Source organism: Parasteatoda tepidariorum, chromosome 5, assembly GCF_043381705.1.
Source record: "Parasteatoda tepidariorum isolate YZ-2023 chromosome 5, CAS_Ptep_4.0, whole genome shotgun sequence".
Lineage (NCBI taxonomy): Eukaryota > Metazoa > Arthropoda > Arachnida > Araneae > Theridiidae > Parasteatoda > Parasteatoda tepidariorum.
In genome coordinates, this window is record NC_092208.1 from 35,275,240 (window position 1) to 35,289,933 (window position 14,694).

Sequence of the window (14,694 nt, forward strand, 5' to 3'; positions counted from 1 at the left end):
CGTTTTCTAAAATTGTTTCTTTTTAATTATCAAATTATTATTTTGGAAAATGTCTATTGAATGCCATATCTTTCATTCTCCACTAGTTTTGTTTTTGCTTACGAAGGTTTTTCAAGATCGAAAATGAATAAGAAACAATAATAAATAAGCTTAGAAAGCATAAAAGATCTTAGAGACGCTATTACTCTTTCCTAATGGCAACGGTTTCTCTGCTAACTGCTGATTCAGTCGTAAATACTGAAGTTCAAATGAAGAGAGGTTCTCTTAGTAACACAACTAAATGGCCTTGTTAAAGCAAACTCTCTATAGGAAATTTATTTCCCAAGGACTTTAGTCAGCTAAGTAATTACGATATTAAATTGTGATCTTAATAAAGTTAGTTATTTTAGTTCTTTTTCACTAATGAGTTATTTATTTAGTTAATAATAAGTTGGATTAAGCATGTTTTAAAAAAATATAATTGCTTTTATTTCGGGATATAAAAATGACTGCCAAAATAAACAATTTTAAAAAAACTTTTTACTTTTGATAGGATTTTCAGCTTGTCTTCATGGTTTTTGATACTGATTTAGGATAAGAAAATCATTTTGTTTTGAAAAATCGTTAAAAAGTTACAAAAGCAAGGATGAACTTATTATTTCTTTAACTAAGCATAGCATTTTACTCTGCGAAAAAACTATGGTCAAAACTTCCAGAATAGGATAAAATTCACTGTGTTTCTGGCTCTTTGAGAATACCAAGAACTTAGTAACTGTTATCATAGTACTTTGGTAATGATTTTGTTTAAAAAAAAACAATAAAACATGGTTTTATGATAATTTTAGCATTAATGTGATAATTTTAGCATAAGAGATTAGGGGATGGCATACAAATCATTTATATTTGTCTCATTTTTAGTACTGAATATCTGGCAAACCTTTACCATAGGAACAGAAAAGTTTCCAAATGAATTGTTTAAATACTATATGTTTTGATTTTATTACCCAGATTTGTGCTTTTTTTTAACCAGAAATGTCATTACCATACGGTGCGCTGGAATTTCTTTCTCTGTGTATCTTGAACTTTAATTTAGAATTCTAGATTAGATTAGAACAATTAGCGATATCTACAATTTTAAGACTTTGAAAAAAGTTTAATTATAAGAGTGAAGAAATGGAATAAATTGAAGATACTTCAACTTTAAAAAAACTTTAATTATCTTATTGTATAGTTTATCGAAATATTTAACCTACATATTTTTATATGTCAAAAAACGTAAAAAAAATTAACTTACTTTCGTCATGAACTTATTAAATCTCTAATGTAATGATAAATTTACTTGTCTTCAACGTATTCAAAAAATAGATTTATATATACTTTTTGCAAAACTTTGCTTTAAGAAGATTTCATTTTTTTTAAATATTAATCCATACAGATCTAATTACGGCCCTAGCTGCTATTTAAAAAAAATTGCGAATAATGAGAACTTAACAAATGCACTAAAACTGGAGACGCCTTACCAAATCTAAAGTGCATTTGCACGGAACAAAACTATAATACTGGTATTATAAACCAAAATTGATGGTATTAAAACAATTCATTTGATAATCTTTCCTTCCATACGATAATGGTTAGCTGGAAATTCTGATTTTTAAAATTAGAGTTCCTATTACTACACATTTATTAGAAAATACAAAACTGAGAAGTTAATTTAACCCAATAAATGGCTTTTATTCTATACTCAAGGGCAGCGGCTCCCAAATGGTGTTTTTTAGGGTTCCATAAGGCAGTTACAGCTGTTCCTTGAGTTAGTACTTTGTTTATAATCAGTGATGACTTTTGTAACCTCTAATTATTTCTAGATCTAACCTATAATTCATAATGTATTTGATCTTACTGTTGAATTTATGAAATTATTTCAAGTAAAGTGGTGCTTAAATAGAAGTGAAATTTTCCTAAAGGAAAATATAAAATTTCCACTTGCCATATATTCAACAAATTATGAAAAGAAAACAAGCATTTATAAAATATTCCATTAGTATTTATTATCACACTCTTCAAAATAAAATAATATAATTTTTTTAATAAAGAAATATATTTCCCCAATGACAATTTTCTTCTTGAAGTAAACAATAATTCAGCTTCTTTTATTCATTGATGTATGAAAACCAAAAATAAATTCATTAGTAGACTAGATATAGAGCAAGGATTGTAAATTTAACTCCATTTTTCTACTTAAATATTTATAAAATTTTTTTATATAGCTTAAAAGGTTTACAATTACCTTAATAAACTTTATAAAGCCGGGGTTGCGTCGAAAGAAGGTTGATTAAGTAGGGTTCCGTGGGCGAAAAAAATTGGGATCCTCTAAGGTTACCAAATGTTACTACATCTACAGAATTTTATCCCATATTGCAAAACCATATTTTATTGTCAATTTGAGCAAAATTATTACCGAAGTGCTTCGCTAAAAAAGACCGGGCTTTTTGGTGTTTTCGTCGAGACTTAGAAACAGTAAATTTTTCTCTATTGTGGTAGGTTTCACCGTAATTTTTTTTTCTCAGTGTATGAAGAAGATAAACTAATTGTTCTTATGCATTAATTCTATTAATCTTATAAAGATTCGTAAAATTTCATTAGTATTTTAAGGATTGATGTTTGATTTTGCAGCTTTCACAAGATGGAAAAACGTATTTCTTTAAGACNATCCAACTGCAGTTGAGTTGGACGGCAATTGTAGTTCAAGATGAGCGTTCAAAGACGTATACTATCAAACTCACAAATGGACCAATCAGAGGTTAGCGCTGATTTCCAGCTGACGGCGTCCTGTCCTAAGAAACCAGGCCTTTAGGTATCACGATAAAATTACCAAATGTTACTACATCTACATAATTTTATCGCATATTGCAAAACCATATTTTATTGTTAATTTGAGCAAAATTATTACCGAAGTGCTTCGTTAAAAAAGACCGGGCTTTTTGGTGTTTTCGTCGAGGCTTAGAAACAGTAAATTTTTCTCTATTGTGGTAGGTTTCACCGTAATTTTTTTTCTCAGTGTATGAAGAAGATAAACTAATTGTTCTCATGCATTAATTCTATTAATCTTATAAAGATTCGTAAAATTTCATTGGTATTTTAAGGATTGATGTTTGATTTTGCAGCTTTCACAAGATGGAAAAACGTATTTCCTGAAACTCCATGCTCCTTACTCCATTTTGAAAAAACATGCAGATGTCCTGAATATTAAGCGACCCATAAAGGTAAAATACATAAACTATGTAATAAATATCACTGTAGTGTTTTTCATAATTTACCTATTGGGCAATTATCTATAAATTAAAACAGTTAACTGCACTTCTTTAATAATAAAATTTTTGACCTACATTAAATGCCTTTGTTTAACGAAGTTAACAAAGTTAACGAAGTGCCTTTGTTAATGCCTTTGTTAATTTTATTTTTAAAGAAATTCTATGTAGACTAAAAGATATGGTAGTTTCAAATTGAGCAAATAAACTTTTGTCGGTTTAAATGTAAATGGCTTTAAATCTGAGATAATTTAGACTGAATATTTTTGTTTCATTTATGTTAACATATTAAATCTAAAATTAGTTTTGCTTCTAAGGCTACAAATTTTTTTGTCTATTTTGTGACACAATGTGCAAGATTAACAAGATATGTAACAAGTTAGAACGTAACGCTACTACAAATTTCAAGCTGAATTCGGGCACATCATCCGGATTAAAATTATTTTGGAGCCTATTCCAGAAAATGTTGTCGTAATTGGCTAAAGACCCTTTCCCTATCATAACTTGTTTTGAAGTGCCCGAAGAAACAGTTCATAATAGGAAAGCGACAGTACAGGGAAGGGTCTCCATGAAATTTTTATAATGATGATGTGCCTTTCTATTTTTTCATTATATGGACGAAATCTCAGCTTTTTGAAAAAGCGGATTAATTTTTGTTGTTACGTATTCTTGACTTATTTCTCTTCTTCTTTTCTTTCAGAATATTTAAAAAAAAGTTATAAAAGCAAGAATAATTTTCGTTGAAGTATAAAGGAAACATTTCTTTAGATTATTTTCAATTATTTATCTTTAATACGAATATATTCTTAATCAAACTTTGAGTTTTTTTAATTTCAGTTCGTCAAAAAAAATGAAAAATAAAAAAAAAGGAACTGAAGTTTTGCTTAAAAAAAGTCATTTTTCCAAAAAGATCATGTTTCTTTTTCAATATTTCGTGTCAATATATTTAAATTATTTGCATTAATATCACGAAAGTGTGAGCAATTATTTGCTTCATTTCATTAAATAATTGGCATGGACAGTTTAAAAAAGTCTCTGAGATTCATGAAAGATTTTTAAAAAATTTCCTTGCCTATCAGGTAAAACATTACGAAGAATTTTTCTTAAATATCTCACAGAAAGCAATTAAAAATAACTTAATGAAATATTAAAAAACTAATGTATGAAAATAACTAATATTGATCTAGTTTTAAGATACAATTTCAAAAAGAAATACTTTATATTTTCTTCAGAAAATGCGTTTAGGCACATATTGTATTAAAAATACAATACTTCAATAATTACTTTTCTTTCTTATTGATTAAATTTGAGAAGAAAATTATTCTCAAATGCGGTCTCAAAAATGGAGTTTTTTTTTTAGGCATTCTAATAATTAGTCTTTTTTATTGGATAAAATCAAAAATAGCATTATGCCCAAATGAACATTCAAGAATTAGTTTTTAATAATTGGAAAAGATTGACTTAAAATATTAGCAAAAAAACTTTACAGGAAAATGGCTAAAGATAAATATTTTCTAAAGAGATTTTCATTTCGTATAAAAATTTGATTAAAATTGCGAATTGGTTTGAAAATTTTATTTTGTGTTTCAGTTTACTTAAAGTTATTTACTTTTTATTTAACCTGTTATTAAAAGCGTTATGTGACGTTAACAGATTGGTATTCATAACGTTAAAGAACATCATTAAAAAAGTAGCTTATTGAAAACGATTCATTTTTATGACAATAACCTTTTTACTTTAAAATTTAATCTGGCTTTAAATCCTTTTAAATAGTCATTGAAAGTGTAATGTGACATTATTAGAATGATAATCATAGCGTCATAGAACAAACATCTTTTTAAAAAGTAGTTTCTTAAAAGAGATACATTTTTACGAAAATCAACTTTTCACATTAAAATTTAATCTGGTTTTAAGCCCCTTTAAAATTTTATTGAAAGTGTAATATGACGTTAACAAAATGGTAATCATAACGTAACAAATCTAACAAGCTCCAAAACTATTTCGAATTCATATAATCGTGTAACTTTAATATCATACTAAATTTAGAGACGATAATACATTGTTTTCGGATATCTGTAAAACTGCAATGCTGTAATACTTTCGTAAGTTTATTAAAATACAATATTAATATGAACTCACAAATCAGCTATGTGGTTATATTGCATTTCTTTTGCATCGTTTTGAAATTATAACAGTTTAATTAAAATTACATAATTATGAGATTTCTCTGTTACCAATTTTTCGTAAAGTTTGTATCGAAGCAAGAAAAACACGCCGAAATATTCTTACAGAAAGATAAAACAATAATTGATCAAATTGTTCAAATTGAATGGCATTCTTTTTGTAAGCGGTTTTCCATGCAGGGTGTTATATAAAGACCACCCTTTGTAAGTAGTTTCAGAATCCTTATTAAAAATGAAGAAAAAAAAGTATATACATTGGGAGTAGCAAATTAAAATGTAACAGAAAAAGCTAAGACGCATTCCAAATCTGACCAATTACAGTTCAGAAAGCGTGCATGGAAGAATTTACCCCAACCCGCCCTTATTTAGGGCATACGGGTAAATGTTTATTAAAATCAAAAAAATCCAGAAAACAGTACAAACATAAAATACATAAAATTCACATCAGACATGGCAACAGTCCATGAACATGGTGAGCGTAGAACAGCTAAAATCATGTAAGGTGATAAACATTAAAACAGCAATATGTTACAAGTGTCAATTAAAAGAATAATTTAAAAGAACAATTTAAAAGATAAACGTGCAAAATTTACAAAATAACAATATTGTAAAACATTTAAAAACAGTACTTTTAAAACCAATTAAATAGTACAAAAGTAAATAACAATAAAATTGGAGTAAGTAAACGAAGAAGAGTTTATAAAAGACATAGTAAAAAAATTGAGACACCCAAACTGGAAGGAACAAGTTCCGAGACATTAAAGACCGTCCCCCAATACATCCTCTAAAGTTTGTTTAATAATCTTTTTTATGATATTTCTACAAGTCAGGTTAGCATAGCATTGATGTTGACCAATATTATTAAAGTTATTGCCCCGGATTGTCTGGAATTGAGAACAATTCATTAACAAGTGATCAATAGATTGATATTCACCACAGTAATTGCATTCTGGAGTTTTGTGGAATAATTTATATTGGTGTTCTCCAAACACTCCGTGGCCTGTTAAAAATTGATTGAGATAGAAGTTTGCTTGTAGTCTATTTAATTTCGGGTCTTTAAAAAATTTGAATGTCTGTCTCCCTTTCTCGGAACTCCGCCATTCCAGTCCCCAGCGCTTCATACTATATAATTTAACCTGAGTTTTAATTTGGGCGATGGAGCTTGGGACCTCAAGGGTAATTTGGCAGAGATCGGTGGCTTTCTTAGCTGCTTGATCCGCCTCCTCGTTGCCTTGAGTACCTATATGAGTTTTAACCCAATTACAGAGTATATTAGATCGCCATAATTTTTTAGTATTTTCAACAATTTTTGAGTTTGATACTGGGTTTTGTAAGGCTTGCAACGAGGAAAGCGAATCAGTATAGATAGTGGCGTCTGGATATTCTTTTTTAGAGAGCCAGAGAAAAGCATTATTAATTGCCACCAATTCTGCCATGTAAACACTACTATTGTTTGTGAGACAAGACGTGCTTTATCTCTGCTCCGTAATGCCGTACAACAGAACAGCTCGCGGCGGAAAGGTGTTACCGCCTAGCCGCCCAAAGACACCGGAACCTGTGGAATTGGATGGTGAAGGCACCAAATATGTTTATGTCGATGTAATAGAATACTCGTCACTTGAAGAAGCAAATGAAGCCAGTAATGTTCCTACGAGATTCATACCACCTGATCCAATCTTTGACCAAGTATCTTTTTACCTCAAGTTTAGTATTGAGGAAATGAAAAGGTTAATGGACTTACATCAGTTCTTTCTGAACAGTTGTGAATATGGAGAAATATATGACAAATTCCAAAGAAGAATGCGTTGTTTAAGTCTAGCCTATAAAGAACTAATGAAAAGAGAGAACCCGGAGCCAATCAAAGAAATCATCACTCCAGTTCCTGAGCCTATCACCACTGAACCTGAGATCAGCCCCAACCCAGCGGTACAGAAAACAGACCTCAGTGTCGGGGCCACGGCCTCAGATTCTGAAAACATCATCGAACCTCCAGCCAAAAAGAGGAAAAAGAGGAAGAAGAAAGCCAAAGCCATCTCAGCAAAGCCCAAAAATAGCACTTCCATCTCTGCCTCCACTTCACAGCCGGAGAATACTCCTGAGATCCTAAAAGAGCCTACAACCCAAGCCATGGAGACTTCACCCACTGCTGAAAAAGTCCCACTTGTAAAGAACGAAAAAGTGCGAGGACTCCCAGTTGATTTTAGTACCGATGAGATTTCATTAGAATTAGGGAAATCTAATGTAGAGATTTCCAAAGTAATACAGTTCAGGAAGAAAGTGGGAGGAGCCTATAGGCCACTCCCCCTCTACCTCATAGTCACTCCTCTGCTGGCCAATCAGACCAAAATATATCACAGTGAGAGCCTAAAACAGTTCCCGATAGCAGTAGAGAAGTACAGAGGAGGAGGAAGACCGACCCAGTGCTTTAGATGCCAGAGTTTTGGGCACACACAACGTAACTGCATCAAGGAAGCCAGATGCATGAAATGAGCCGAAAGGCATTTTTCGTATCAGTGCCAAAAACCCAGAGATACCCCGACCAAGTGTTGCAACTGCCTGAAAAACCATACCGCAAACTTTATTGGGTGCGAGGCCCGCCCCAGTAAAAGGAGATCATACAACAGAGACTCTACTCCAACCTCCAGTGCCCACAGACTAGTTAGCCTCATCAGCGAACTTAAAGACCTGCTGAAAGACCAAGAAGTGCTGCACCTGCTAACAACTCTAATCCAGGGGAATTCCCCATCCTAATGATGCACTACTACATCAAATCTTGCCTCACCAGATAATGCACTTTTATGTGAACTACTATCTTAGAACTCTGATCTGCATATGACCTTTAGTTTCTTATGCCAAAACAGTATAGATGAATCGGTTAGAAGCGCTTCGCGCTTAACGCCGAGATTTCCTACATATCAAGCATCCTGGTGGAGGTTGCCTCGATTAAAGTACCGTTCATTTTAGTAACAATGCCGAAGCCAGTTCTATATTCTGTGGTACCAGTAGCGGAGTCGGCAACCTCCATCCTTGATCCATCAGTAAAAATTTCAAGGCCGCTGTTTGTTGGGAGTGATCTACCGTAGGGAACGGAAATAAGTTTTGATGGGTGAATCCTAGTTGGTGGATCATCCATATGTGCTGTGAGGAGAATCTGCTGCATCTCTAAGTCAAAATCGTTAAGTCTCCAATTCCACTTAAGTCTTTTAATGCAAGTGTCCTCCAAAATCTTAAGATGGATAGGTTTCACCCCCGCCAGTATCTGGAGGGCCTCCGTGCTGGTTGTGGAATAGGCCTTAGTGATGTTAATGAGTGAGATTCTCTGTATGGATTTAAGTTTTTCGTTGATTTTAACAGTATTGTGGTACCAGACACTGGCGGCGTATAAAATGATTCGCTCCGTAGCCCGCAGGTAGATCAACTTAAGGATAGAGGGTTTTAGGCCCCAAGTTGCCCTGGCCACCCTTTTAATTAAGTTATTAAAGTTGCTGACTCTCTCTTTGACCTGGTTTAGATGTGAGATCCAGGTCAAACCTGGGTCGAGTACAACACCGAGATATTTAAGTTCTTGTACTTTTTTAACTGAATATTTATGATTTGGACTCATTTTAATAATTGGTTGTCTGCCAATTCTTTTTCTATTTTTTGGAAAAGTTATGCATTTCGTTTTGGTATCGCTAAATTTAAGATTATTACTCTCTGCCCAGGCTGAGAGTTCAGCAAGGCAGTAGGTGGCCACCTGATCGAAGCGATATAAAATTGGGTGTCTCAGTAAAAGCAATAAATCATCCGCGAATGCTATTATGCGGCAATCATTTAGATTAAAATCGTGGAAAACATTAAAATCAATACAATTAAAATAGCTAAAAACCGAGTTAATGTATATCAGCCACAGCACCGGTCCAAGTGATGAGCCCTGTGGCACTCCCATAAAAATGGATTGCCTAAAAATGCACTTGCCCTCCTCGTCAATAAAAGTGACCACTCTCTGGCTAAGGAAGCCAAAAATAATTTTAACCAAATTATCTGGAAGTCCTAAACTGTTAATTTCAGATTTCAAGGTTGCCCAGTTAGCGTTATTAAATGCATTGTCAATGTCCAGAGCCACCCCAACACTATGTTTATTATCCAGCCGCGCTTCTTCAATAAATTTGACAACCTCCAAAAGAGCGTCATCAGTCCCTCTCCCGGTCCGGAAGCCAAATTGATTAGGACTTAAGTGTTGATTGTTTTCAAGAAAGTAAGCAAGTCTCCTAGTTAGTAATTTGTCTAATATTTTACCCCAGACCGGGAGTAGAGAAATGGGTCTATATGAGGCGGGCAAACTTTTGTCTCTGTCGGATTTTGGAATCAGAGTGACTCTGGCACATTTCCAAGCCACTGGGAAAAAGTTTAACTAAAGGCATTTATTAAAAACACGCAATAGCCATGCCCTATCAATGATGAAAATTTCCCTAAAAACTTCGTTAGGGGGGCCATCAGGGCCCGGTGCTTTATTAGATTTAGGTCTCCGATCACTGATTCTAATTTAATTTCAGAGAAAGGGGGATCATTATCACCTCTGATCAGTGGTTCACATGGAATATCACAAGTATTTGGAAAATGATGTGACATAATTACAGAAATAGTTTCATCAAAACTTGTAGTGAGTGTTCCATTCTCCTTGAACACGGGACTGTGACTGGTGAGTCTCAAATTGTCGCCTCTAGCAATCTTGTATGGGGCCGAAAGCGCCCCATCAGCGTTTACTCTGTCCAAAAAGTTTTTCAAGTCACTCATTTTGGCTCTTCTGATGTCCTTCTTATAGGCCGCCAAGTGCTTTTTGAACTTAATCTTAAAGTTCATTCGCTCCTGTTCGTCAGTCGATTTTTGGAATCGTCTCCTAATTGCTCTGACCACTCTACGCTTCTGCCCTAATCCCGGTGACCACCATGAGCAGTGCTGGCGCTTTCTTGATCTCTGTTTCAGCTCACTAGCCTTACATGCTGCTACAATATCACCAGTGATATCAGTAATTTTAATGTAACTTGATTGAACTCTTAGTAATTTTTTGTAACTTGATTCTGAGATCTAACCAGTCCAGACGATTGAATTTAAAATTAACATTTCGTGAGTTAAATCTGGGCTCATTTTCTATTATCTCGACGGTAATAAGCGCATGATCGGAGCATGAAATGTCATCATGTACTCTGTAGTGTTTAAGCTCCTCAATATTACTCACGAATAGATCTATCCAACTCTGTCCAAGGACATAGCTGTATGTGGGAAGATCACCGGGATCATTCAAAACATCTAAATTGTGTGTGTTAAAGAAGTCCAGCATCGCCTCACCCCTGGGGTTCGACCTTGTAAATAAACAAATGCATAATAAACAACAAGATTGATTTGATTGTGGAAAGAAACAGAGAAAATTGAAAGACGATTATTGGATACAATTTCAAGTTTCATCCCCCATTTAAGCTCTTTTGATGTTAATTACATCTGCTGTTTTTTACAGTAATTATTATTGATTTCTATAGATTTTTTCTTTATTAAGTTTCAATTTTCCACTCCGTATACTATTTTTTAAAGAAAGACATTTAGTGGAGTAAAGATAACAAAAAGAATCTGTAAATACAGAAATTTTTTATTGCTTAAAAAATTATCCAATTAGCTATTTTTAAAACGATTTTAAAAAAATTTGTCTATAATTAAATTGAAAAGCAAAATCCATTTTTTTATCGAAAGCAATCTCCCTCGACAACTAACGAAGATGATTCCGCAAAATTAAAAATATGTATATTTTAGAAATTTTACTTTATTTTATATAAAGAAAACTGAATTTATTTTAAGCTCGATTTAAAAAATGTTTTAAAAAAATAAAATAATGAAATGAAAGGAAAAAAGTTTCTGCTAATAAAGAAGCACATTAGAATAACACATATAAATATTTTTTTAAAAATAAAATAAAAACAGTTATATATTAAAAAAATTTTCGTACTTATTGAAAACTGAAAACTCTTTTTTATGACATTTTGAAAAGTTAAGTTTGAGTTTGTTTCGCAGTAGATTGCAACATAAAAAAAGCAGCAAAATAAGCAAATAAATAAACTTGTTACTAAAAAAGGTTTCAAAATTTCTTAAGTAGAAGATACGTAATTGAGAATTTTTGAATTCAGTTTTGGTTAATAGAATTTTGTTTACTAACCTCACAACATACTAACAATGAAAGTCAATCAGGCAGACTTTTTCTTACAGATAGTTTATTAGCTTGGAAAAATATAAAATTTATTTTGCTTATTTAAAAGAAATGCTTAGCTTTGAAAAATATTAAAAAATATTTACTTTAAACATTTCATTAAAAAATTTTAAGCTCCGTGAAAAATGAACACTATTGTCTGTAAAAGACTGATTTNATATTACATATTATTACATATTAAGAACATATTACATATAGATTACATATTAGACTCGAGCATTAATGTATGCGGTTATTGTGTAATGCTTCCTAACTCAATTCATTAATGTATATTCCTTTTCCATAATGGTTACAACATCTAGTCACTCTTCTACGAATGGCAGTACTTTACTCTATTTCCCCTCGTTACTCGATTCTCATTGATTTAAGAACATATTACATATTATTACATATTAAGAACATATTACATATAGATTACATATTAGACTCGAGCATTAATGTATGCGGTTATTGTGTAATGCTTCCTAACTCAATTCATTAATGTATATTCCTTTTCCATAATGGTTACAACATCTAGTCACTCTTCTACGAATGGCAGTACTTTACTCTATTTCCCCTCGTTACTCGATTCTCATTGATTTGACAAGCAAATCACCTGTTGCAAACAATGTAAGGCCTGAGCGTAAATCCATAACTTTCATTTATGATCAGTGATTATAATTTTACGAGAAAAATGTACTGGCAGAGACATATTTTTATAGTCATATTAGCTCTTTGCAGCATAAATTTGCCTTTACGGTCATCGACTGGAACATTTTTTCCCGGTTACTCACCGTAATCTAGCAGGGAAAGAATTTAGATTGTATCTGTATAGACAAATTTAACTTGATTTGACACATCGGGTGCCTTCCTCATAAGAGTCATTGAAGGTTCAACAATTTAAATTTTTAGTTCACATAAATTCTAAATATTTTTACTTGAGATGTAAATATGATACTCATTTTATTTGAAATGCTTCCGAACACATCGTATCTCTTAGAAAGCTATCGTCTCTTTGCTATATTAGAATGATCAAATAATGAAATTTAGTATGTTCTAAATATTATTAGTTTTTCAAATTTTTGTGTAATTTATGATGATTTTTAGGACCAAGTTGATAGAGAGGCATCTGGGGTGACCAGGCCGATTCCTCGTATCTCGCTTGCATACGATCGTCATTTGCAATCGATTAAAACAGAGGTATTCAACATATTGCAACGCATTTACGCCATTACTGCACGCATAAGCACAATTGTATTGCTTAAACAGTTCTTGGGGGGAAACAATGTTGTGGTACTCTCAAGTTTGTCCCAAAACCTGTAATTGTGCAAATTTTTAATTATGTAAAAATTTGCTTGGAATACTTTTTTCTTCTCCATCGATCAGTAAGCGTATTCCAGAACACACTCCTTATTCTTCTTCTGATTTCGTAACTGAAAATATCGTCTGCACTTATTAATTAGCATATTTGACGTCACCACTACGAATAATTAAGATTGAGTCCTAAAACGAGGAGATGTGACCATTAGATCAAAATTTATTCAGTGTGGTCCGTTTTTTTACGCACTGTACATAAATAGAGCAATTTTAGAAAGCAAATAATGATTCTATGTTTCAAAAAGTTAAGGATTATTATTATATACTACGTTTAATCATATGGGTCATTCAGCGTGTTCGATTGAATGTTTTTAAGAACATACTAATCGGAATGTTCAAAAATTCGTTTGGAATTCTTATCGTATTTTATGCTTTCAAGTAGGATAGTTTCATTGTTTCCGTTTTCCTCATAAAACTTTAAAAATCATGATGAATTGTGAAACTTGAGTGTACCATAAGATCTATTCTCTATTGCACTGCCGCAAGCTTTATATGCTGCTTATAAAATCAAAGCACTTGAAATTTTAAAAGTTATTGAAGCGCAATTAAAACTTTACGTGCAAAATATTATGTTTGCAAAAAAAAGTGCTTTTAATAATCTTCACTTCGTTTTCACAAAAAAATGATATTGTTGTTTACTAAGACAAAATAGTTCTGGAGACTAATGTTATTTTGCATATACTTTAATGATTGTCCGATACATGGTTATTTCATGTACGATGAAAAATTTGTAATAATCGGAACTACCTGACTCTTAACTCTCTGCCAAGGCAGAGTTGAAGATAGGCAGATTAGGGAAGAATGATTTAAATCAGATCTCATTTTTTAACTTTATCAGTATCTAATTTAAACTGAACAGAGCAATTAACAAAAACGGTTTAAATACAATAAGTGTATTTTAATGATTCGTACAAATTATTCAAATCTCAGGCAATCAAACCAATTGATTTGAATCCCTTTTCAAACCACGTGTGTGTAAAGTTCAATTAATTGATACGAATGTTTTAAAATGTTGGAGTTAATAGAACTGAGTCAGTTTAAAAATGGAGATTCGTATAAAGAAATCTCTATTCTCATCAATTGTCATCAGTTTTTAATTTTGACACAATAATCTTATAATCTTTATTTAAAAAATTTCTCGCTTGAAACAAAAGCATGTTACTTAATGTGTCATTTAACTTGAAGAATTTTCCAACAATACAAAATAAACAAGCATCATGAAATTAATGTCGCTAAAGCATCTTGAAAGAAAGTATTAAATGACATTCTAAAAAGAGCTAAGTTTTTAAGGATTTAAATGCATGTTACGGTCAGCCGTATGTATAACAATATAGGAAGGATTTTATCTTCCCCACATAAGAATTTTATCTTACCCTTCCTTTAGCACAGGTGTCGCTAAAATCAATGATGACGCAAATATGATATGAGGCGAGTAGAAAACTTTGTGTAACCTACATTTAATGTACAGTATTGTCTATTTCGGTTATAATACAATATAATAATAATAATGTAATACAATAATATAATATAATAATAATAACATAATAATAATAATGCAATATAATAATATAATATAATAATAATAATATAATATAATAATATAATATAATAATAATATAACATAGTATAGTAATGT

At 31.9% G+C, this 14,694-nt stretch overlaps 1 protein-coding gene across 3 annotated transcripts in view; it reads left to right on the top strand.

The window, feature by feature from the left end:
• Window positions 1-14,694, top strand: part of LOC107442862 (anoctamin-5-like) — a 286,523-nt gene that overhangs the window by 141,701 nt on the left and 130,128 nt on the right. For 2 of the 3 annotated variants that reach the window (XM_071181276.1, XM_071181277.1), the window contains exon 3: window positions 3,141-3,239. In XM_071181276.1, the coding sequence (XP_071037377.1) occupies window positions 3,141-3,239 (99 nt within the window). Of the gene's footprint in view, window positions 1-3,140; window positions 3,240-12,788; window positions 12,882-14,694 lie in introns of all 3 variants that reach the window. The other variant, XM_071181275.1, reaches the window with a different exon arrangement.